Below are 26,144 nucleotides of genomic sequence, written 5' to 3' on the forward strand. Positions count from 1 at the left end.
TCCATTTCTCCATTCTAAAATGTCTTCCCTTTATTCCAAGGCTGTGCCCTTGGGTCCTAGTCTCTTCTACCATTGGAAACATCTTCCCAATGTCCACCCGGACTAGGCCATTCAGCATTCTGTAAGTTTCAACCAAATCCCCTCTCATCCTTCTCAACTCCATCGAGTATAGTCCCAGAGTCCTCAAACTTTCCACATATGTTGCATCTTTCATTCCTGGGATCATTCTTGTGAACCTCCTCTGGACCCGCTCCAGGGCCAGTGCATCCTTCCTGAAGTAAGGGCCCAAAATTGCTCACAGTATTCTAAATGTGGTCTGACTAGAGCCTTATAAAGCCTCAGAAATGCATTCGTGCTTTTATATTCTAGTCTTCTTGAGATGAATGCCAACATTTTATTTGTCTTCCTAACCACTGACTCAACCTGCAAGTTTACCTAAAGAGAAACCTGAGCTAGAATTCCCAAATCCCTTTGCATTTCAGATTTCTAAATTTCTAAATACATGATTGCAATAGTATTTCTGAGTTATGGCGATGTGACATTAATATGAAACAGGTAGTATTTAATTACACTTGGAAAATGGCACATTTTTCAAACACGAACCATGTAATTAGTTGAAATGAGAGGACAGCAACAATGTTATTTTTGTTTTCTCCAACAGGAATGGTTAGGGTAATTGTTTTCCCCAACTCAATTTCCTCGATTGCCTGGAATAATATTTAAGACCCAATGGAATACAGTGGTTTATTAGTACAATAATGTCACCATGTTCTATCACAACTGTCTGCGAGTTTGAATAAACTGTTGATATATTTGGCTGCTCAGCCATTCAACTCAGACAACTGGTGACAGCAATCTTAAGTATCTTCCACTGTATGACTACAGAGCAGCAGACAAATTTGAAAGTAGACCACTTGTTATTTCTAACCTTGAGGCAAACTGAGTAGAGAAATCATCAAAAATAATTGATCTGAACATACTGTTACAAATGTAACATTTTATAAGAATGTGGAATGGAAAGGGTTTTGGAATCATTTTTTAAACTATGCAGTTGTACAAGTACGTTTTGGGACTATGTCTTTACTTTAGACTAAAATGGAGGAATGGAGGTGCGGATGGAGAATGGGTGCTCTTCTGACCTGCTTTGAACTCTGCTGACATCAGTCCATGCTGGGCTTGGTTGCTCAAAGTGTGGGGAAAGTTGTTTTACAGGGAAGAAGCTGTATGATGGTCACACATGTAAACAACCTTCTGAGCAGCTGCACTGATGGTGGTTAGATTATTTGGCCATAGTTTTGCTTCCAAGGCAGACAGTGAGAGTTGGGAATATTCCCAACTTGCCACATCTGCCTCAGGAGAAACTCCTCTGAATGAGTGTCTGTGTCTGTGGCGCAATTGGTCAGGGTGTTCGCTGTTAATCGAAAGGTTGCTGGTTCGAGACCATCCAGGGATGGAGCGATTGCTGTTCTCACTCCAGCAGTTTAGAGGTGTACAAGATAATGAGAGGCAAGGATAGAGTCAATAGCCAGAAACTTTTCCCCAGGATAGGATTGACTGGCACGAGGGGTCACAGTTTTAAGATATTAGGAGAAAGGTATAGAGTGGATGTCAGAGAAAGGTTCTTTACGCAGAGAGTTGTGAATGCATGGAATGCGTTGCCAGCTGTAGTGGTGGAAGCAGAGGCATTAGGGACATGTAAGCTACTGCTGGACATGCACATTGATAGCAGTGAATTGAGGGGTGCGTAGGTTAAATTATTTTATTTTACATTAGGATTAATCCTCCGCACAACATCATGGGTCAAAGGGCCTGTTCTGTGCTGTACTTTTCTATGTTCTGTGTTCTGTGAATGGTGGGATTTCCATTCTGAGGGAGCAGTTGCAGGATAGAGTTAAGCTTCCCATCCCTGAGTGCAGATTGGAGGAGGCCACGGTGTTTGTTTTCGTTGTTTTGTTCAATTTTAGGCCCTCACTCCATATATGCCCTCACCCCACCACCCATGTCCCACTTCAATGCCCTAATGCCAACTTAATGTCAACCCATGATTCCCATCTACACCTGTCTACAGCTTCTTGTAACTTGCATGACCCCTTTTAACCCCTGTGCCTACACTGGCATGCTGACATATTCATAACCTCATGTAATCTAATCCTTTAGTGACCTCTTTGAGTTGTCAGTAAACTGTGAATTTAAGATTCCCTCTTGAAATAATAAGTTGATGAGGCAACTCAATGACACAGGCAAGTTTAAAAGGACTGGAAATTTATATAGCATCATTACTTGTCAGTTTTACAGATCTTATCCATTCCTCAAGTACATTTAGCTCTGCTTAAATAATTCATGACTTGCAAACAGTTTTAAGGTTCTTGCTACAGAAGAAATGGGGTATGTTTGAGCCCAGGACTGAACCTCACCCCTTTCCTTTACCAGCAAAGGTGGGATCTGTCAATGTGGGGTGAGTGTTCTGAATCCAGTTCCCTCTGCCATTTTTAAAAGTCCTCTGAATCTCAGCGAAAATCTAGGCCTTAGATTTCAACTCACTGGAGATGTTAGGAGTGTTAATTTCTGCAGCTGGTTACACATCAACTTGTCTATTTAATTTCAAGATCGAATAAAGTTGAGCTAGTTTGCCTTTCTACCTGGAGATAAGGTTCATGTGATTCACTTTGTCAAGGAAATGAGCTTTGAGAAGGGAAGAGTCCACAGGAAGCTAGTGTTGTATCATCTTACAGCCTTGCCAAAAATATCATCAAACTTTGCAGAAAGGGTCAGCCTGCAACAATCAGCGTTAACTGGCCAGTTAAGAGCTCATCTGACAGGAATATGTGAAGGCCACCCATGGTCCTTCCCATGATAAATTTCCAGTCCTTTTAAGCTTGTCTGTGTCATTGAGTTGTCTCATCAACTTCATATTTCATGACGGAATCCTAAGTTCACAGTTTGATTGACAAGTTCAAAGAGGTCATGAAAGGATTAGATTGAGGTTATGAATATGTCAACATGACAATGTAGGCAGAGGGGCTGTAAGGAGACATGCAAGTTATAAGGAGCCATAGATGAGTGTGGATGGGTATCATGGGCTGATCTAATCAAGTTGGAGGTAGGTGGATCATGAAAATTCTGCCATTCTCTGACCTGACTGAATGCTGCAGCTACTAGAAAATCTGTCACTGGAGAGGCGCAAGGTTCTGCCAACGTTTGAAAATGTCTACTCCAAAATAGTCTGGAGATGTATGACCCATACTTCTCAAAGAAAATAAATTCTTTCACGGGTTGGACCGAAGAGTCTGTTTCCATGCTGTACATCTCTATGATTCTAATATACAAACGTATTTCTACAGGACCTTACGGTGGGAGATTCAATCAATTAAAATTCTGACAGTCAAAGTGGGTTTTACTGAACAGCAATCCCTTTATTAGCACATACATATGAGCCTCAATACTGGTCTGGACAGCATCAGCTGTGATATTGCAGGCTGTTGGCTCTGGAATTCATCTCCAATATAACTAGCAGTTTTTACAGCTGGTAAACTCAAAGATTTTGGATTCTAAAGTGAAACTGATGTGTCATTTAAAAGTAAATGAGGCCCTAGAGTTTTCCTTATTCAAACACTTCTTTGCCAATTGCTTTTATGTGGTTTGTGTGCCATTGACTGCTGACATGATTTGTTGGAGCCAGTCAAGATTTAAGAGTGGCTGACTGGAAAATCTTTTTGTCGGCTCTTCTGGGTGTTGCTGGTAAATGACAATAATTGTTCTGTCCCAAAAACAATAGCATGTTGTGGTTTTTAATGCATCTATCCACCAATTCCACATATTCAGTCTGCCAAAGCCCCTTGTATAGCACATTCAGAAACAATGAACTACTACAAATGCAGTGACCACTATGTTAAATCAATTTATACTGTATATTGATTGTGACGTGATAAAACACTTAACCAGACTAATGGGTATATGAATAGGAAGGGTTTAAAGGGCTATGGGCCAAGTGCTGGCAAACAGGACTTGACTAATTTAGGACATCTGGTTGAGTTGGATGGAAGGATCTATTTCCGTGCTGTATATCTCTGTGACTCTAAACCTGCATTATGGTCATTCGGTATTTGATTTTTATCCTGAAGACAGAGTTTTAAGATTGCACCCTCAACGTAATGTTCTCTTAACATCTCAATAGTGGAGCTTCTCTTCAAGATGTCGCAATACTTTGTGCATATTTTCTGCATGAGTTTCGTCCATGTACATTTTCAAAGTACTGGTGACATGTTATTGCAACAATAATTTGCTTTATTTTTCATTAATGAGATTAATATAATGAAATAATCATTGGCTGGGCTAGCATGTATGATCTATCCCTAACGGCAATAAAAATGTTAGCTTAATGGTGGCCATGAAACCATTGTTGATTGTCATAAAAATGTATCTCTCCACTGAAGCCCTTTTAGGGGAAAAAAAAATCTGTTGTCCATACTCAAATGTGGTTGACTCTTATCTGCCCTTGGATAGGCAATAAATGCCCAACCAACACATCCACATCCCATGAATATGTATGAATATAAAATCATATTGTGGTAATATTATATTTAAATATATGCAACAAGTTTATTTTGTATCTACTGTGCAATATAGCAAATTCATAATGTTCAGTGCAAGACTGAGGCAGGTTACAAAATGCCACTTTTGCAAATCTAACTTGGACAGTTACTTTTGGATATTCATATTTGACAGCACATTTGTTCCATGCCTGAAGTTGGTACACTATTTATCCATTAATCCTCAGGAGCACCATTAGTCTTATCATTACTTCAGTAAATTCTGACCGATTATTATTGCACTACATTATCTCAGAAAATTGGGAGAGAATTTAGATTTAGATTACTTTTTAGATTACTTACAGTGTGGAAACAGGCCCTTCGGCCCAACAAGTCCACACCGACCCGCCGAAGTGCAACCCACCGATACCCCTACATATACCCCTTACCTAACACTACGGGCAATTTAGTATGGCCAATTCACCTGACCCGCACATCTTTGGACTGTGGGAGGAAACCGGAGCACCCGGAGGAAACCCACGCAGACACGGGGAGAATGTGCAAACTCCACACAGTCAGTCGCCTGAGGCGGGAATTGAACCCAGGTCCCTGGCGCTGTGAGGCAGCAGTTCTAACCACTGTGCCACCGTGCCGCCCCCTAATCATTGAATCATCAATGAATCATCTTTATTTAGAAGATTAGTGTTTTACTTATTGATCCAGTTATCAAGGATAGAATCTCAAACATCCACCAAAATGAAGAGGAGTTTTCACATGGAAGAAAGTAAAGACTGGTAGATAATCGAAATTCCACTGGAAAGCACTGACCAACTATTTGGGACTGTGGCTTGGATTTTTGCAAACAAGCCTCCATAATTTTTTTTTTGTAAATTGTATATTTTTCTTAAATAGTTGGAACATTTGAAAAATGACACTGAATTAGAAATGTACTTAAAATGTATTCATCATAGTTGTGATAGTTGAGCCAGCAGAGAGATGATAGGTCAAATGTAATCATTCCTGTGATTCTGTGAGTAGCCAATAGTGTATCAATGTCAGTGAGAAATGTGAAATGCTTTACTGTTTAGAGGAATGAGGAGACTCTTCATATAAGGTTCTTTTAACCTTAGACTCTTAAAACAATTTATTGCTTTGTCTTTGATCTGTAAAAGAAACAGCATGCAAGAAGAGCTGTGTACAAGAGGATCGTCTACCTCCTTGAGGATCTCTGTCTCTGTTGCTGCAATGTGGACTGTTCATCATGTGATCCTTGCAGAGTTTTTCCCTGTAGTGGATGTTCCACTGCTCATAAACACAGTCCTGTGCAATCTATGACTCATGGATGAATGTACTGTATTATGCGTTGTTAAGCTAATGCAGCCAAATGTTTCATTTGATCTATTTGAAGTTGGTATGCTAACATGATGACTCCTTCATTGTCCTCATAATAGAGCTTCTGTTAATGGGGATTGCTTTGACATGATAAAAATAATAACTAACTAGTAAGTAAATTCAAAGAGACTCAGTCTTTTAGGCCATTCACTACAAATGGTCCCAGTTAACTACTTTGGCTTTAGTGGATTGACTGCTGTCTGAAACATTTGGTGCGGTCACAGAAAAACAAAGATATCTCTAGCTTCCTTGAGTAATTCTTTCTTAATTTGTAGAGGATATATGTCTTAATGATACTTTCATACCCAATGTTCAAAGCATGGGTTAGAATTTGCTATCGCTACTTGAAATAAATGTGCTTGATTCTTTAATGTCAAGAAAACTTACATTTATTTAGCACCTTTACTGTAATAATATATTCTAGGGTGCTTTGGGAGAGATTGAAGGAGGGAATTTCAGAGCTCAGGATCTTAGTAGCTGAAAGGATAGTTACCAATAATGGAGCAGTGAAACTCAGGAATGTCGAAGTGCCGAGATGGAGGGGGAATTATCAGGCTGAAAGAGATTTAAGAAATCAAAGGGAGGAGACCATTGTATGGTTTTAACACAAAAATGAGAATGCTGATATAAAATGCTGTTTAACCTAGATGAAAAGAAACTCAATAGAAACTGTGTACTCTCTGTATAATGTACTGCAGCAATTTACCAATTTGTAAGCACCTTCCAAACCCACGACCACCTTCATCTCAAAGGACAATGGCAGCAAGTACATGGTGACGTCACCTCCAGCACGTTCCCCTCCAAGCCACTCACCATCCTGACTTGGAAGTATATCATCGTTCCTTCACTGTCACTGAGTTAAAATCCTGACATTCCCCTTTGAGCGCAATGTGGGTCTAACCTACAGCAGGTGGACTGCAATGGTTCAAGAAGGCAGCTCACCCCACCTTCTCAAGGGCATCTTCGGCTGAGCAATAAATGTTGGCCATTCCATGAGTGAATACAAAAGAAATCCACACATGTATAGTAAGTGGATGAGCAGTCTTGGTGTATATTAGGACACAGGCAGCAAAGGTTTGAGGGGGATCATGAAATTAGAAAATAATATGGAAGATCACCGGAATACATTGAATAAGCAAATCTATAGGTATCAAACACATGGGTGAAGATTTTAACAATTAATGAGCCGATGCCAGGTCAGCATCAGATGCTATACACAGATGGAAATAGAACATGTTAATACTTTGTATGGCTTTGTGCATAAGAAATCTCACTAACTTGACTGAGCTTTTTTGAAAAGGTGACAAAGAACATTGATGAAAGCAGATTTTAGATGTTATCTATATAGTCTTCAGCAAAGCATTCAGCAAGGTTCTGCCTGGTAGACTGGTTAATAAGGTTAGATCACATGGAATCCAGGGTCAGCTTGTCAATTGGATTTCAAATTTGTTTGAAGGAATGAGACAGAGGGTTGTGGTGGAGGGTTGCTTTTCAGACTGGAGACCTGTGACCAGCAGTGTGTCACAAGGATTGATGCTGGGTCCACTGTTTTTCATCATTTATATGAATGATTTGGATGTGAAAATATAGGAGGTATGGTTAATAAATTTGCAGATGACACCAAAAATATTGGTGGAATGGATAATGAAGAAAATTATCTCAGAGTACAATGGGACCTTGATCAGATGGACCAATGGGCCGATGAGTTGCAGATGGAGTTTAATTTAGATATTGTGAGGTGTTGCATTTTGGTAAGGCAGATCAGAGGAGGGCTTTGATAGTTAATGGTAGGACCCTGGGGAGTGTTGCCAAACAAGGATTTGTAAGGGTGCAAGTGCTTTGTTCCTTGAAAGTCGAATCCCAGATAGACAAGGTGGTGAAGAAGGCATTTGGCATACTTACCTTCACGGATCAGGACATTAAGTGTAGGCATTGGGACAGCATATTGCAGCTGTACAAGACATTGGTGAGGCCACTTTTAGAATGCGCGTATCATTCTAGTTGTCCTTCAATAGGAGTGATGTTGTTAAATTTGAGAGGGTGCAGAAGAAATTTACAATGGTGTTTCCAGGACTGGAGAGTTTAACTTAAAGGGAGAGACTGAATAGGCTGGATCACCAAAGCCTGAAGGGTGACTTTATAGAGGTTTATAAAATCATGAGGGGCATGGATAAGATGTGTAGTCAAGGTCTTTGGGGAGTCCAAAACTAGAGGGAATATAGATTTAAGGTGGGAAGGGAAAGATTTAAAATCTTTCTTGAGGCGTAACTTTTTCACATAGAGGGTAATGCATGTGTGGAACAAGCTGCCAGAGGAAGTGGTGGAGGTGGGTTCAGTTCCAACATTTGAAAGTCATCGGGGTGGGTGCATGAATGCGCAAGGTTTAGAGGAATATGGGCCAAAAACTGGCAAATGGGACTAGGTCAGATTGGGATGTCTGAATGGCAGGGATGAGTTGGACCAAAGGGTCTGTGTCCGTGCTGTATAATTTTGTCTCTAGTGATCATGTGAATATGAATAATATGAAGAACAGAGACAGATATGACATCATGGTTGTGAGCAGTCTGGCTCAACATCTGACAGTTATGTGGGAGAGATATTACGTTAGTAATGAGGGAACATAGTTTGTGGTGAAGATCAGTGGATTCTGTCTTTCTAGCAGTGGGTGTAAGACCATGGCGTCAATGAACAGTAGACGATTTAGTGGTGTAGCTGGAAACCATGCTATAAAATATTAAAACACTATTCACGTACTTTAAGGTAATATAGTCAAAATGATGTGAGGGCCATAATGAGGAACGTTTGTTAATATGTTCCAATATGTATAACACAAGAATGCAAAATATAATGAGTTTCCAAAAGATACCCATCTGCCAACTGAGTCAGCTATGAGCTGATTGCATTGCTCAAAGTACTGACTTTTTTGTGGAATGCATCATGAGTATCATGAAGCACTTTACTTTATGGTGAATGGCATGGATTTTAACGAAATGATGTTCCCCTGCATCTTCACATGTACTTCAGAGAATGGTTGCAGCACAGAAGGAGGCTATTCAGATCATTGTTTCCATGCTAGCCCTCTGCAGGAGAAATTCAGCCAGTGTCACTTTCTTGGTAGCCCTGCACAGCTTTTTCTCAGATAATGATCCAATTCTCTGTTGAATTCTTCAATCAAACCTGCCCTGGCTCCAAGACAAACTCAGACTTTACAGACCTTAATAACTTGCTGCGTAAAATAAGATTTTCTTCTTGTTTCCAATTACCTTTCAACTGTGCCCTGTGATTCCCGATCCTCGTACCAAAGGGAACCGTTTCTTCCTGTACACTCTGTCCTAAAACCCTCTCAGTTTTGAATGCTTCCATCAACTGACTGTTCCCTAAGGAGAACAACTTCTCCAGTTGAGATATTTCACTGAAGTACTTGGTAGACATTTCAATCTTTTTTTTGTAGAACTTTAAATTGGCAATTGTAGTTGCTTGAAAATCCTTATTTTGGTGACTTCTTTATTAGGCACAGCGTGTTTGAAATCTAAATAATTGAGTTTGAACCCTGTGGGCTGCATTTTATTTCTAATTTTCTGCATCCTTTGTTTGTAGGTGGCAGAGATGCATGGTGAACTCATAGAATTCAATGAAAGACTACACAGATTACTGATGGCTAAGGAGGCCCTTATCTCACAGATGAGGCAGGAACTCATTGATTTACGAGGGCCGGTAAGTAGTTTTATATACTCAGTTTGGAGCTAGTGGATAATTGTGAACTGTACATTTCAAGTGGACGATTATCGTATGTGTACAAAGTACATAGGTGCAGCAACAGAAAAACATGTGTTTGGATAAAGTTATGAAGCTAATAAAGTAGGGACAGAATGCCAGAACATTTCAGAAGTTCTATTTGAAAGCTGGTAAAAAAAAATCTGTTGTTTGCTGTTTACGACATTTGGAAAGAAATAGATTAAATATGTAACCGTTTCGAATCTTGGGAACACTTGGAGAAGAGGTTTTTGAGGAGTGAGAATGAAGAACTTTCCTATGGAGTGTGCAATGATTTTATAATCAAATCGAGTTTGTTGTTCTGCGAAGGCATAATTAGAAAAAAGGCAAGTTACAAGATATGCTTTAAAACAAACAAATTAAAATAATTTACATTCCAATGCATTTATGTAAAATTTAATTCAAGAAGATTGGTGCTGGTCCACTAATTTTCATAATGTATATAAATGATTTAGATGTGAGCATAAGAGGTATAATTAGTAAGTTTGCAGATGACACCAAAATTGGAGGTGCAGTGGACAGCGAAGAAGGTTACCTCAGAATACAACATGATCTTGATCAGATGAGCCAATGGGCTGAGAAGTAGTAGATGGAATTTAATTTAGATAAATGTGAGGTGCTGCATTTGGAAAGGCAAATCTTAGCAGGACTTATACTTAATGGCAAGGTCCTGGGGAGTGTTGCTGAACAAAGAGACTTTGGAGTGCAGGTTCATAGCTCCTTGAAAGTGGAGTCGCAGGTAGTTAGTTAGGATAATGAAGAAGGCGTTTGGTATGCTTTCCTTTAGTGGTCAGAGTATTGAGTACAGAAGTTGGGAGGTCATGTTGTGGCTGTACAGGATGTTGGTTAGGCCACTGTTGGAATATTGCATGCAATTCTGGTCTTCTTTCTATCTGAAGGATGTAGTGAAACTTGAAAGGGTTCAGAAAAGATTTACAAGGATGTTGCCAAGGTTGGAGGATTTGAGCTATAGGGAGAGGTTGAACAGGTTGGGGCTGTTTTCCTTGGAGCATCGGAGGCTGAGAGGTGACCTTATAGAGGTTTATAAAATTATGAGGGACATGGATAGGATAAATAGAGAAAGTCTTTTCCTTGGGGTAGGGGAGTCCAGAACGAGAGGGCATAAGCTTAAAGTGAGAGAGGAAAAATATAAAAGAGACCTAAGGGGCAACATTTTCACACAGAGTGTTGTGCATGTATGGAATGAGCTGCCAGAGGAAATGGTGGAGGCTAATACATTTGCAACATATCAAAGGCATCTGGATGGGTACAGGATTAGGAAGGGTTTAGAGGGATATGGGCTGGGTGCTGGCAGGTGGGACTAGATTGGGTTGGAATATCTGGTCAGCATGGACGAGTTGGACTGAAGGGTAGAGGCAGGCATGGTAGATTCATTTAAGGTGCATCTGGACAGATGCATGAGTAGGTGGGAGCAGAGGGATACAAATGCTTAGGAATTGGGCGATAGGTTTAGACAATGGATTTGGATCGGCTCAGGTTAGGAGGGCCAAAGGATCTGTTCTGTGCTGTAAATTTTCTTTGTTCCTTGTTTCTTTCCATACTGTACATCTCTATGACTCCGATTAAAACTATTTTCAACATAATTGAATCCATTACCAGCTTCGTGAAATTTGTATACAAATTTGCAAACAAGGGGCAGGGGGGAGACCATCCAGTTTCATAAGTCTGCTCTATCATTTAATAAGATAGTAGCTAATTTGAGTGTAACCTCAAATACACATTCCCATGGTCCCTGATAAATTTTTTTTAGATTACTTACAGTGTGGAAACAGGCCCTTCGGCCCAACAAGTCCACACCGACCCGCCGAAGCGCAACCCACCCATACCCCTACCTCTACATTTACCCCTTACCTAACACTACGGGCAATTTTAGCATGGCCAATTCACCTGACCCGCACATCTTTGGACTGTGGGAGGAAACCGGAGCACCCAGAGGGGGTCCACGCAGACACGGGGAGAACGTGCAAACTCCACACAGTCAGTCGCCTGAGACGGGAATTGACCCCGGGTCTCTGGCGCTGTGAGGCAGCAGTGCTAACCACTGTGCCACCGTGCCGCCCACTTCACCTTCTTGCTTATCCAACTCTGCTTTAAAATTTTCAAAGGGTTTGCCAACACTGCCTTTTCAGGAATGGAGTTCCAAAGACTCTTGACAATGTCTAAAAAAAGAAAATTGCTTCATGCCTGTGCTAAAAAGGCAACCCCTTATTGTCAAAGAGTAACCTTTAGATATAGATTCTCCCATAATCATAAACATCCTCTCTACATTTACCCTGTCAGGATTCCTCAGGGTCTTGTATGTTTCATTGAATCACTGCTTACTTCTCAAACTCCAGCAGAAACAAGCAGAGCCTGTTCAGCCCTTTCCTCCAAGAACAACTCACCCATTTATTAGTCTGGTAAGCCTTCTCTGAGTTGCCTCCGATGCATGTGTATCCATCCTTAAGTAAGGTGACCAATTCTGAGAAGAATAGATTTTTTTTAGATTACTTACAGTGTGGAAACAGGCCCTTCGGCCCAACAAGTCCACACCGACCCGCCGAAGTGCAACCCACATACCCCTACATTTACCCCTTCACCTAACAATACAGGCAATTTAGCACAACCAATTCGCCTAACCTGCACATCTTTGGACTGTGGGAGGAAACCGGAGCACCCGGAGGAAACCTACACAGATACGGGGAGAATGTGCAAACTCCACGCAGTCAGTTGCCTGAGGTGGGAATTGAACCCGGGTCTCTGGCGCCGCGAGGCGGTAGTGCTAACCACTGGACCACCGTGCCACCCATTCTGGATCTATTCTCACCAGAATACTGTATAACAGAAGAAAAACCTCTCCACTTGAATATTTAATTCTCCTTCCAATAAATCATAACATGCTATTAGCTTTCTTAGTTGCTTGCTGTACCTCCATACTAACCTTTTGTGTTTCAAGCACTAGGACACATGCCAAGGATGTGTCCGTGAATGGCAGGACACTGGGAAACTCAGAGGAATTGAGGGATCTTGGGGTACTGTCCACAGATCCCTGAAGGCATTGGAAAGTTAATAGAGTAAGGAAGCTGCCTGACCTGCTGTGCTTTTCCATCACGGCATTCTCTTCTTCTCATAGAGGAAACTTGCTTTTATAAATCATGGTATGGGCTTTCAGAGTAGGGAGGTTATGTTGGAGTTGTGCAAAACTTTGTTTTCTTTGGAGCAGATAAGGCTGAGATGGGGCATGATAGAGGTGTATAAAATTATGAGGGGCATGGACAGGATGAATAGAAAGCAACTGTTCCCTTAGTTCCAGGATCATTAATTTTTTTATTTCATTTATGGGATGTGGGCACAGCTGGCTGGCCAGCATTTATTGCCATCCTTGAGAAAGTGGTGATGAGTTGCCTTCTTGAACTGTTGCAGTCCATCTGCTGTGGGTTGACTCACAATGCCATTAAAGAGGGAATTCCTGGATGTTGACCCAGTGACACTGAAGGAACAGAGATACATTTCCAAGTCAGGATGATGAGTGGCTTGGAGGTGAACTTGAAGGTGGTGGTGTTCCCCATGTCCTTCCAGACGGAAGTGGTCTTGGGTTTGGAAGGTGTTTTCTGAGGATCTTTGGTGAATTTCTGCAGTGCGTTTTGTAGATAGTACACACTGTTGCTACTGAGTGGTGGTGGTGGAAAGAGTGGATGCTTGTGGATGTGGTGCCAATGAGGCGTGCTGCTTTTTCCTGGATGGTGTCAAGCTTTTTGAATGTTGTTGGGGCTGCACCCATCCAGGCAACTGCACTCATTTCATCACACTCCTGATTGTACCTTGTCAATGATGGACAGGTTTTGGGGAGTCAGAGGTGAGTTATTTGCTGCAGCATTCCTAGCCTCTGACCTGCTCTTTGTAGCTATTGTGTTTACGTGGTGAGTCCAGTTGAGTTTCTGGTCAATGATAACCTCAAGGATGTTGATAGTGGGGAAATTCAGTGATGGTGACACCATTGAATATCAAGCGCAATGTTTAGATCGTTTGTTATTGGTGATGGTCATCGCCTGGCATTTGTGTGGCGCACATGTTACTTAGCACTTGTCAGCTCAAGCCTGGATATTGTCCAGATCTTGCTGCATTTCACAGCTTCAGTAAGGAGGAGTTGATGGCTCTGGAGGTATTACAAGGGTTACATTGAATAGTCTCTTCAGTTTTCAGCAAAATTGCTCCACATGGTGCTGCTCTATCCTGCATGTTATTCACCTTACATGTATGGCAAGATGCTGATGGTGTTAAATCATATATCACTGGAGTTACAACCACCACGGTATTAGAGTTGGAACATAATTACTCATTCCACTGTGTTGGGGAGTCAGTTTGGGAACTGACTCCTGTTTTTTATAGCTTCACAGTTACAAAAGTTGCAATATATTTATGTTTGAGATAAACAAATGTGATAAATAATTTATTGGCAATGCTTCTGTTGTTATATTGGTTTTCAGAGTTGCAGCAACATCATGGGATTTCAGTGAATCTGTTTGCATTATGAAGTGTCTGTCAGGTATTAAACGTTTGGAATTATGTAAGATTGCCAGTTATTTATGTTATGTTGGTGACATCTAACTGCTTCAACTTTGTTTATTGTGCATAATGCCATCCTTTCTTCTTTGGCTAAGGTTATGACTCTATGTCTTCATCTGTGACATCGATCTATCTGATTTCATTTTAACAGCATTATAGTCTAATGTTTCTTTTTTCAAAACCTAACAACATGTTTTTATCGCTTGTAAATTTATTCTACTTTGGATATGGAAGGTTACCTGAATATTGGAATTAAATCAGCAAGAAGATGTGTCCCAAAGCACTGGCAAAGAAATGATTAAAGATGATTTTGTTCAGGATTTGCAAAATAAAGATTGCAAAATCTGAAAGGAGTTGTCACACTGCTAACATTTATATTTTGCAAATAATGCAGAATGACAGCCATCCAATTTTGCAATAAAACAAAATGTATGTTTTAAAAACACATAATCTGATTTTATCTGTTTTGGCACTCCTGCAGTCAAGTCCTTGGGATTTATTGAGATGTGATATCCCTCTCTTTTAAGTTTTATCACTTCAGCAGACCCTTTCTTGAACCCTGAGCCGCACTGCAAATTGGTTGGAAGTATTAGCAATGTTAATCTTTTTTTTAAATTATTATGTGACAGTTGAACTATAATACTTTAAACATGTTGTAAACATGCTTGTCTGAAATTTACCTTACTTCTTTTTGTGTTCTGCCTCTGCTTCTGTGGTAAACATCAATGCAAGGCATGGAGGCTGATAACCTCCAAACCCAGTTTGCAGTAACGTACTGCAGGAGTCAGTGATAAGTCCCTTATCAGTTGTAATATTCATAAACAATGAAGGTGAGAATGTGAGAGCGATGATAAATAAATTTACAAGATTGGTTAGGTGGTTGTCAGTGAAGTGGAAAGTGTTTGGCTACAGACAAATATATAGATTGGTTAGATGGACAGATCAGTTGCAGATGAAATTTAGCCCTGATAAATGTGAGGTGATGCACTAAAGAAGAACTACAAAACAAAGGAATACTCAACGAATGGCAAGACACCGGGAAGCTCAGACAAACAGAGGGATCTTAGGATGCTTGTCCAGAGACCCTTGAAAGCACAGGACAGGTTAATACGGTGGTTAAGAAGACATAAGTGACACTTACTTTTATCAGTCCTGGTATAGATTATAAGAGCAGGAAGGTTATGTTGAGGCTGTGCAGAACGTTGGTTAGGCTGCAGGTGGAGTACTGAGTGCAGTACTGCTCAACACACATAGGAAGGATGTGATTACACTGCAGGGGGTGCAAAGTGGATTTTGTCTGGGGTGAAGCATTTTAGCTATGAAGAGTGCTCGATAAACTCTGGTTGATTTTCAGCAGTACAGACTCGTTGGATTCAAGGGCTTGTTCTGTACTGTATAATTCAATGATTACATTGCATGTGGAGTTAATATCTGGTTTTAGCAGAATATCTGAGGAAAGATTCCATGGAATTCTCTCCCTAAGGGCATTGTGGATGAACTTATAGCATGTGGACTGCAGTGTTTCTGGAAGGCAGCTCACCACCACCACCACAAGGATGACTAGGGCTCGACAATAAACGTTGGCTAGCCAATGATGAACATGTCCCATGAATTAATTAAAAAAACAAACATCTGAATGCTCTCATGTATACCTTTGACCATAAGGAAGACTTGATTTGTGACCAAACGCGGAGAGCACACGCATTTGGAGTGTTTAAAGCAGATAACATTGACATCCTGAAGGGGAGGCTGGGTATATTAATGAAGGAAAAAAAGAACAGAGTGATATGGAAGCAGAATGGAAGGAGACTCGTGTGGCATATAGACACCAACATAAACCAGTTAAACCAAGCAGCTTGTTAATGTGTGGTAGATCCGGCATAATTATAATGGGTATGGCAATAATAGGTAAAAACCTTAGTTGAAGTAAACTAAGCAGTATAGAAATGGAATTTATATGTAAACTACAAAAGTACAAATGTAAAACATTTCATTAAGTATTATCAATGTGTAACCATGGATATATTTTAATCCAGAAAGTGCAGAACTTTTGAGAAACAGAGTTGAGAAGATTTTTATTATGAATTAAGCAAAAATGGTATTCCACTGTTACAGATATTTTTTAATTTAAATGTATATTTAATGTTTAGACTGTTGGAAGAATAGTATACTGTTTCAATGGATCATTCACTTTGGAAGGTCGAATTTGAATGCAGAATACAGGATTAAAGACAGGATACTTGGCAGTGTGGAGGAACAGAAGGATCTTGGGGTCCATGTCCAGAGATCCCTCAAAGTTGCCACCCAAGTCGATAGCGTTGTTAAGAAGGCGTATGTTGTATTGGCTTTCATTAGCAGTGTGATTGAGTTTAAGAGCCGTGAGGTTATGCTGCAGCTTTGAAGAGCCCTGGTTAGACCACATTTGGAATATTGTGTTCAGTTTTGATCGCCTCATTATAGGAAAGATGTGAAAGCTTTAGAGAGGGTGCAGAGAAGATTTACCAGGATGCTGCATGGACTGAATCGTGTGTCTTATGAAGAAAGATTGAGGGAGTAGGGTGCAAAGAAGGGTGAGAGGTGACTTGATAGAGGTGTACAAGATGTTGAGAAGCAAAGACCGAGTGGATAGCCAGAGACTTTTTCCCAGGGTGGAAATGTCTATCACGAGGGGGCATAATTTTTAGGTGAAAGGTTTTGGAGTTGATGCAGGTTCTTTACAGAGAGAGTGGTGAGTGTATGGAATGCACTGCAGGCGATGATAGTAAAGTCAGATACATTAGGGGCATTTAAGCAACTCTTGGATTGGCACATGGAAGTTAGTACGATGAAGGGTATTTAGGTTAGTTTGATTTTAGAGTAGGATAAAATGCTGGCACAGCATCTTGGGCTGAGGGGCCTGTACAGTGCTGTACTGTTCTATGTTCTATGATATATTTGAGGAAAGTAAGACCCAGGTCAACTGTTAAGTGACGTAGTGATGAAGTTTGGGTTCAGTTAGCTCAGGTGGCTGAGTAGCTGGCTTGTGATGAAGAGTGATGGCAGCAATAAAGATTTGGATGACACAGTGACCCAGTGGTTAGAAATGCTACCTTACAGTGTCAGGGACCTGGGTTCGATTCCAGCCTTGGGTGACTGTCTGTGTGGAGTTTGCACAATCTCTGCATTGGTTTCCTCCGGGTGCTCCAGTTTCCTCCCACAGTCCAAAGATGTGCAGGTCAGGTGAATTGGCCATGCTAAATTGCCTGTAGTGGTCAGGGATGTGTCAGTTAGTTGGGGTAAATGTAGTGTAATAGGGTAAGGGAATGGGTCTGGGTGGGTTACATTTCAGAGGGTCGATGTGGACTTGATGAGTGAAATCCCTGTTTCCACACTGTATGGATTCTCTGAAAAGATTGAATTCCCATATTGGCTGAAGTCTCCAGGTAGGATTCAACTTCATGACTGTTCTTCTTGTGTGGGATGGTGATCCTCCAGTTAAACTGACAAGTCTGTATTTAATGAAAGATTAGCCTATTATCCTCCAGACCATAGTAACTTTCCCTTTTCAACATAATTTGTATTATCACCTTGTGTCCATGCAAACAAATGGAAAATGACTGTGAAACATTATTTAAATTTAAGATTGTTCTGATATTGTCTTACCAGTCAATGTGAAAGGAGTTCCTTCGCTTTCTTCAGCAATATTTAGCTCCTTTAGAGTTTAGAAAAGTAGAGTCTGTGACACTTCCAATTATGAGTCACAGATCAGCTGAAAACATTCATGTCATTCAGTAATGGTTCCCATGTCATAGTAGTGCATTATTCACAGACAGCTGTAGCAACATTCACGTATATTCAAGTCTGAAAGTGATTGACTCCAGGTTTCTTCCATCATGTGTCTAACCAGGAATCTCTCCTGCTATTAGCACCTCACACCTTCAGTGCATTCTCTGGGCCAACATGACATCTTGAGAATGTAACTTTTAAAAAATGTTCTGTGATTTACACGTGAAAGAACTGAAACCAACATGGTCATTTTAAAAGATGAGAGACTTAACAAACAATCCAAGTCTTTTTCAATATATAATTTCAGTTGTATCACACTGTAAACCTTTGCTATAAATTCTGTGTCTTATGATCTTATACACTACAACTACCTGCTGAAGGAGCAGTGCTCCGAAAGCTAATGCTTCCAAATAAATCTGTTGGACTATAACTTGGTGTTGTGTGATTGTTAACTTTATATACCCCAGTCCAATACCGGCATCTCCAAATCATGGCTTGCTCTATTGTTATGCTCACAATTGAGATGGTAATTTTTTTGTTTTTCAAAAAGAAACCCAAAATCCCAGTCATTTACTGAAGGAATGAAGCCACGGGATTTAATACCTTAAACAAAAGAACTTTGCACTGTACACGCATCAAACTGAAGAGTCATCTAGACTCGAAACGTTAGCTTGCTCTTTCTCAAGGATGCTGTCTGACCTGCTGTGATCCCCAGCATTCGTTGTTTTCAGTAAAAGTTAATCAAATATAACTAATCCCCTATAGTCTAAAACTCATAATCAACATTAGTTAATTACAAATTAAAAGGCTAATTGTGATCAATTGTAAATCTCAAATTACTCATTAAATTGCAGAAACAGCTCTGATAGAATTTGCACAGCAATCTGTCACAAGATCCTTCAGAACCCAGTCTTCTTCGGTCATCCTTCTTGAAGGAACAAACTTGATCCCCAACCAACAAATGTGCAAAACCAACCCTGGTTTCTAGCACACTGTTTTCATCATAAATGGCGATGGTCTGATGGCATAGATTCATCAAATACTATCTTGATGTGAGAGCTGCAGCAATGTCCTAGACTCCACCATCACATCCAAAGCAGTCCCATCAGAGGTGTCAGCACAATGGTGTGCACCAAAAATGAGTTACTCTGGGAGTCCTCAACATTGACTTCGAATCCCATGAAGTTTCATGGTATCTGATCATGGGCAAGGAAACCTCCTGCAGATTACCACCTAGTATTCTCTTCACCTGATGAATCTATATTTCCCCAAGTTGAACACAACTTGGAGGAAGCACTGTTGTTGACAAGGATGCAAAATCCTTTCTGGATAGAGGACTTCAATATCCATCACCACGAGTGGCTTGTTGGCACCACTATGACCAGTGCTCATTGTGTGCTCAAGGCCATAGCTGCTAGATTGGGTTTGATGCAGCTGTTGAAGGAACCAACGAGTGCGAAAAACATACTTGACCTCATCCCCGTGAATCTACCTGTTGTAGATGCACTTATTTATGATAGTGGCCATTGCACAGTAACTGTGGAGGCAAAGTCCCATCTTGAAGATGCAGCCTTGTATTGTGGTAAATAGGACAGATATCAAACAGGTCTCCCAATTAAACTGGGCATTCATCTGGCGCTGTGATCAGTTGATCAATTATCTTCAACCACGGCTGTAACTTCGTGGCCTGGCATATCACCCACTCTACTATTTACATCAAGTGGGAAGAAAGTAGTGGTTCAGTGAAGAGTGCAGGAGAGCATGCCAGGAACAGCAGAAGAATGAAGTGTCCAGCTGATAAAGCTACATTGCAGGGCTACTGACATATCAAGTAAATCTTTTAAGCAATTCCTCAACCAACAGATCAGATCCAAGTTCTGCTCACCTGTCACATCCAATTCTGAATGGTGGTGGATAATTAAATAACCACTGGAAGTACTGCAAGTATCCCTGCCCTCAGTGATGGATGAATTTGTCACAACAGTGCAAAAGGTAAGGCTGAAGTAGTTGTGTCCATCTTCAGCTAGAAATGAAGAATGGATAATCCACTTTGTCTCAGCTTTCGGATCAGTGCTGTCATCTTCAGTCTGCCTGTACTGCATTGGAACAATTGTTCATTGGTTTTGGATGACTGTACTTTTTTTGTTCCAACCTGTTTCAGTCTTCTCAGAAGTTTTAGTTTCCACTCTGTTTCAGCCCCAGTTCCCACAGAAAGCCAGAGAGAGTTTCCTTTCTCAGTTTCTATTTTTGGTCCCCCTTCACAATTAGGATCTATCTAAAAACATATGAACATTGAAGCTATGGATTCCACTACAGGGTTATGTTCACATAATTCTAGGCCCTGGGGTTGGGGGTGGAATTTTAACTGTAGGATTACTGTAAAAATCCCCTGAAAGTCCATGAGTGAGTCAAACTGCTATAAATGACAAGCATTTCTTATTCATCAATGACAAAAGAAAACTGGCCTAATAAGTTCATTTTAACTGGGTTAACATCTGTGTTGGTATATTCAGACAAGAACTGAAAATCAGCTTTAACATAGAAAATACAAATGCATAATTAATTTGACAGGCTTACAGACAAGGACTGAGTGTGCATCCCCCTGAATGATTTATGATACAAGTGTTTGTATAGTGCAGAACCCATAGTATGATTGTTTTATTACTCTATTAAAGTTTGGTTTTGTTTGAGTTTATTTTTCCAACCATCTTTTGATCTGTGTTTTGGTTTTTCATTGTATTTCAGTCCTTTTCTAATCATTGATCATATTTCAGACGTGCCTTGAATAATCAATACCAAAATTAAATTACAACTAATTATTATTTGTACATGCACTGATGTACTCTTTGCATCTTGATGCAATTTGTCTGTAATAGGAAAGGACCTATGGTTTTCTCTGCTCATTTAAGTAGGCTCATATAAAGAGTTATAACAACATTTTGATGTGTCCCATCTAATGCTTTGCTTTGCAAAGTGTGCACTCTTTGAACTGTAAAAATAACTCACAATGCCACAAAAGCTTAAAAGGTTATTTAAATTGATGTAAAACTCTGCTGTGCATATTCAAGGTGAGGTTTGGATTTGTGCATTTGCTGATACGCACTGTGAAATCTAATTGGATCTTAAATCCTTTTCAATACCAACTCACTAGACAGTTTTGGATTATGATCAAGGTTTTTTTATGCTTTCAGATTAGCTTGATTTTTTTTACTCAAAGCTGTGCATCATTTTTCATATCCTATGATATGGTACACTTAATAGCTGTGATGATTGATGTAATGTTCTTGTTTATTATACAATTTCGAAGAAAATTGGCTTAGAGTACAATTGTATTTTTTCCCATAGTATATTAAGACAAATACATATGATGGCAACAGAGTTAACTTATGAACAAATTGTTAATTTATGGGACATGTTATTTCTCTGTGCTCCTACTGCCAATAGTTTCTGCCCTGAATTTGATGGCTTGGACTTTAAAAGCATTTTGTGTCATTTTTAAAAAAAAATATATTGCTTTGCAGAACAACTCTGCTAATTCACAAGCATGACTCCGACCTTCTGGTGCTTGCAATTTCAGTTTATCATCTTTTCTGAACTTTTTTAAGTTTAACAATATGCTTCCGATAGCAGGGCGACCAGAACTGCACACAAAACTCCAGAAGTGGCCTCACCAATGTCCTGTACAACCTCAGCATGACATCCCAACTCTTATACTCAATAGACTGAAAACTGGAGGCAAGTGTGATAAATGCCTTCCTAATTACCCTGTCTACCTGTGACACAACTTTCAAAGAACTATGTACCTGTACCCCCAGATCTGTCTGCTTGACAGCACAATTAACTGTATAAGTGCTGCCCTTGTTTGTTTTACCAAAATACAATACCTCGTATTTATCCAAAATTAAACTCCACTTGCCATTTGTCAGCCCATTAGCCAATTGATCAAGATCCGTTGGTAATCTTAGATAATCTTCTTTACTGTCGACAATACCAAACATTTTGGTGTCATCCGCAAACTCGTTAACCATGCCTCCTGAATTTCCATCCTGATCATTTATATAAATGACAAACAAAGGTGGACATGGCGCCAATCCCTCCAGAACATCACTGGTTGTAGGCCTCCAGTCCAAAAAGCACCCCTCTACTGTCTCCTCCTGTCAAGCCAATTGGTAAGCAATCCCTGAATCCCATGTGAGCTAACTGTACTAATCAGCCTACCATGTGGAACCCTGTCAAAGACTTTTCTGAAGTCCAACTAGACAACGTCTACCGCTCTGTCCTCATCAATCTGTCCTCGTCATCCTCAAAAAACTCATTCAAATTTGTGAGACATGATTTTGTTGTTCCATGCTCAAACCAAGCTAATTATTCCTAATCAGTCCTTGCCTCTCCAAATGCATGTATATCCTATCTCTCAGAATCCTCTCCAAAACATTTACCCACCACTGATGTCAGATTGACAGGTCTGTAGTTTCCAGTCTTCTCCTTACAACTTTTCTTGAATAACGACACAACATTAGCCACCCTCCAGTCCTCCCAACACCTCAACCGTAGCTGTAGATAATACAGATATCTTTGCTAGGGGTTTTGCAATTTCATCCTTAATTTACCGCAACAACCTGAATACACTTGATCACGTCCTGGGGATTTATCTACCTTTATGTTTTTTAAGACCTCCAGCACTTCCTCTTCTGCAACATGGGCTGTTTTCAAGACATCAATATTTATTTCTCCTAGTTTTATCATCTCCTTGGTAAAAATTGATGCAAAATATTTGTTTAGTATCTCTCCCATCTCCTTTGATCTTTAAGGGAGCGGGCTATTGTCTCCCTAGTTGCTCTTTAGCTCTTAATGTACTTGTAGAATCTCTTTGGAATTTCCTTACCTTGTGTGCCAAGGCCATTGCATGTTTCCTTTTTGCTCTCCAGATTTACCTCTTAAGAATGCCCGTATATCCCTATATTCTTCAAGTGATTTACTGGATTCATGCTATCTATACCTAATATATGTCTCCTTATTCTTGACCAGAGCCTGAATAAAGATTAGATTCCATCCAGTGTGGAAACAGGCGCTTCCACCCAACAAGTCTACACCGACCCTCCGAAGAGAAACCCACCCTCTGACTAATGTGCCTAACACTATTGGCAGTTTAGCATGGCCAATTCACCTGGCCTGCATATCTTTGGACTGTGGGAGGAAACCACAGCACCTGGAGGAAACCCATGCAGACACTGGGAGAATGTGCAAACTCCACACAGTCACCCGTGGCTGGAATCGAACCTGGGTCCCTCGCGCTGTGAGGCAGCAGTGCTAACCACTGAGCCACTATGCCACCCAAAGCTCAATATCTTTACTCATTGCATACATATGGATAAAAATGGAATTGTGTAGAGTAGATGGGCTTCGGATTAGTTCCACAGGTCGGTGCAACATTGAGGGCTCAAGGGCCTGTACTGCACTGTAATGATCTATGTTCTATCCATTGTTTTCTACTCTTACAAGCCTTACCTTTCACTCTAACAGGAACATAATACCTCTGAGCTTGCTCATCGTACAGAGGAAAGAAAGGAAAGGAGGCAAGAGAGGAGGGGGAGCCGCTTTTTTGATTAAGGGAAGCATTACTGCTGTACTTAGAGAGGATATTTTTGAGGGATCATTCATTGAAGCTATGTTGGTGGAACTCAGAAATAAGAAGGGATGATCACCTTGGTGGGATTGTACTATAGCCCCCCTTGATACTCAGAGAGATATTGAGAACCGAATATATGGAGAGAGCTTAGAATACATGTAAGAATAATAGGGTTGTAATAGGAGGCAATTGTAACTTTCCAAACATTGACTGGGAGTGCCATAATGTTAAGGGCTTGGATGGTGAGGAATTTGTTAAATATATTCAAGAATATTTGCTTTATCAAATGATAATAATGACATAATAAGGGAAAACAGTTGAGCCTATGTGGAGAGAATATAGGAAGTTGGGCAGGAGGCTAAAAAGCAGAACCTCAAAGGTAGTGATGTCTGGATTACTCCCTGTGTCACATGCTAGTGAGAGTAGGAATAAGGAGATAGGGCAGATTAATCAATGGCTGAGGAGATGGTGCAGCCGACAAGGATTCAGATTTTTGAATCATTGGGATCTCTGCTGGGGCAGAAAAGACCTGTATGAAAGGGATGGATTTCACCTGAACTGGAAGGGGACCAATATTCTGGTGAGGAGATTTACTAGTGCTATTCAGGAGCCTTTAAATTGATAGGAGGAGGGTGTATGGGGGGAGCCTAAGTCATAGTGAGAATAGAAAAACAAATGAGGATGGTTCTGAATTTAAAAAAAAGAACAAGTTATTTGAAAAAGGCAAGCAAGTGCAAATCAGAGAATGAGGTAGCTCTGAAGAATTAAACTGCATTTATTTCAACACAAAGAATCTTACAGGTAAGGCAGATGAACTCAGGGCATGTACAGGAACATGGGACATGGACTTCATAGCTATTACACAAACATGCAAGGGCGGGACAGGATTGGCAGCTCAGTGTTCCGGGGCTTACAGGCTATAGAACGAGAGGCAAGAAAGGAGGGAGAGTAGCTCTGTTGATTATGAGAAAAACACTCTTACACAGTGAGTAGTTTGTGTTTGAAATGCACATCCTGGAAATGCAGATTCAATTGCAGCTTTCAAAATGATTTTGGATGATTTTTAAATAGAAATAGCTTGCAGAGAAAAAGCAGGATTTTGGCACTAAATCCCAAAATGCTGAATGGTCTCCCACTCTTTTGTTGTAATTCTGTGATCCTGTTAGTTCTCTTGCTGCCACTAAGATGCTGCTAGACCTGGTGAGTTTCCCTAACATTTTATTTTTATATCGATTTTCATAGCTATGCAGGATATTAACAGGATATCTATCTCAGTGGACATTTATCTGGGCATAATAGCTGCACTCAACAGATATTCATGCACATTTTTACTATGTTTATGTCACCCTGAACTATAAAATATCTCCAGATGAAATGGCAATGAACAGGAAGCTTCAATTCAACCTCCACCCTTTCCATTAGAAAACTAACTAGAAGTTTGGCAAAAATACTCAGGCATTACTTTAAACTTTACCTCTGGTGGGGGAAAAAGAGTTTCTGACAAATGCCCTATTGTGATTGAGATGTCTCCTGTTATGTCAATGTTGGTAGACGTTATGGGTTCATAAGACAATGTAATGAGAGTCAACATCAATAGAAAACTCCTGCTTTGCATGTTTTATGAACTTTAAACATTTTGAAAGATTAGGCCAAATAATTCCTGAAAAATATACCTGCTCCAGATTGAATATGTGATCACATTCCACTTGGCTACAATTTTGGAGGCAAGAAACTACATACCTAGTTGAGATATTTTTTGGCCTATGAAAATATTTTAGGCTAAACAATTTTCTTGCCAGCAAGTTTAGTTAATTTTCACATTTGTTGGAAAATACTGTCATGGGTTCTTAATTTATGTATTATTTTAATAATATATTAGTTAAATTGTTTTGTTGATGTATGGGATTCAGATAGTTTCACAATGGACAGAAACATGATAACGTATCCTGCTTGGAAACGTTATAAATTAGTACTTTATGTGCAATCATATTGCTTTTTAAGTTGGAAAACTTGATGATGATGATTAGGTAGGCTGGTGAAAAGAACAGAAATCATAGAGTAATTCCCGAATCATATATCATACTTTATATCACTATTTTAGTGATCTATTGTATTAGTTGTTGAAAGCAGAATATTGAAATTACTATTAATTCTTCAATTGTATTTTATTTATCTTAAATAGTTTAAAACCTACTTTATTTTTATATCTTATCCAGTTCACTTTTAGGCTGTGCGAAAATGAAAGTTGCATTTTTGTACAGATGTTAGACGTCCCAAACCTCAGTTAATATTACTGGAGTATGGACTGTTATTATCATGAACAATGTATTATGAACTGGTTAGTATGTTAAGTGCCTTACTCAGAGAGTAGGAGGAGCGTGGAATGCACTGTCTGCAACAGTAGTAAACTCGCCAACTTTAAGGTCGTTTAAATGGTCATTGGATAGACATATGGACGAGAATGGAATAGTGGCTTCAGATAGGTTTCA

At 40.0% G+C, this 26,144-nt stretch overlaps 1 protein-coding gene across 2 annotated transcripts in view; it reads left to right on the forward strand.

Annotated features, from left to right (window-relative positions):
• snx29 (sorting nexin 29) overlaps positions 1 to 26,144 on the forward strand; it is a 508,092-nt gene that overhangs the window by 317,131 nt on the left and 164,817 nt on the right. For both annotated transcript variants that reach the window (XM_060840443.1, XM_060840444.1), the window contains one exon: positions 9,519 to 9,635. In XM_060840443.1, coding sequence (XP_060696426.1) covers positions 9,519 to 9,635 — 117 coding nt within the window. The remainder of the gene's footprint in view (positions 1 to 9,518; positions 9,636 to 26,144) is intronic.

This window comes from Hemiscyllium ocellatum, chromosome 20 (genome assembly GCF_020745735.1).
Source record: "Hemiscyllium ocellatum isolate sHemOce1 chromosome 20, sHemOce1.pat.X.cur, whole genome shotgun sequence".
NCBI classification, from domain to species: domain Eukaryota; kingdom Metazoa; phylum Chordata; class Chondrichthyes; order Orectolobiformes; family Hemiscylliidae; genus Hemiscyllium; species Hemiscyllium ocellatum.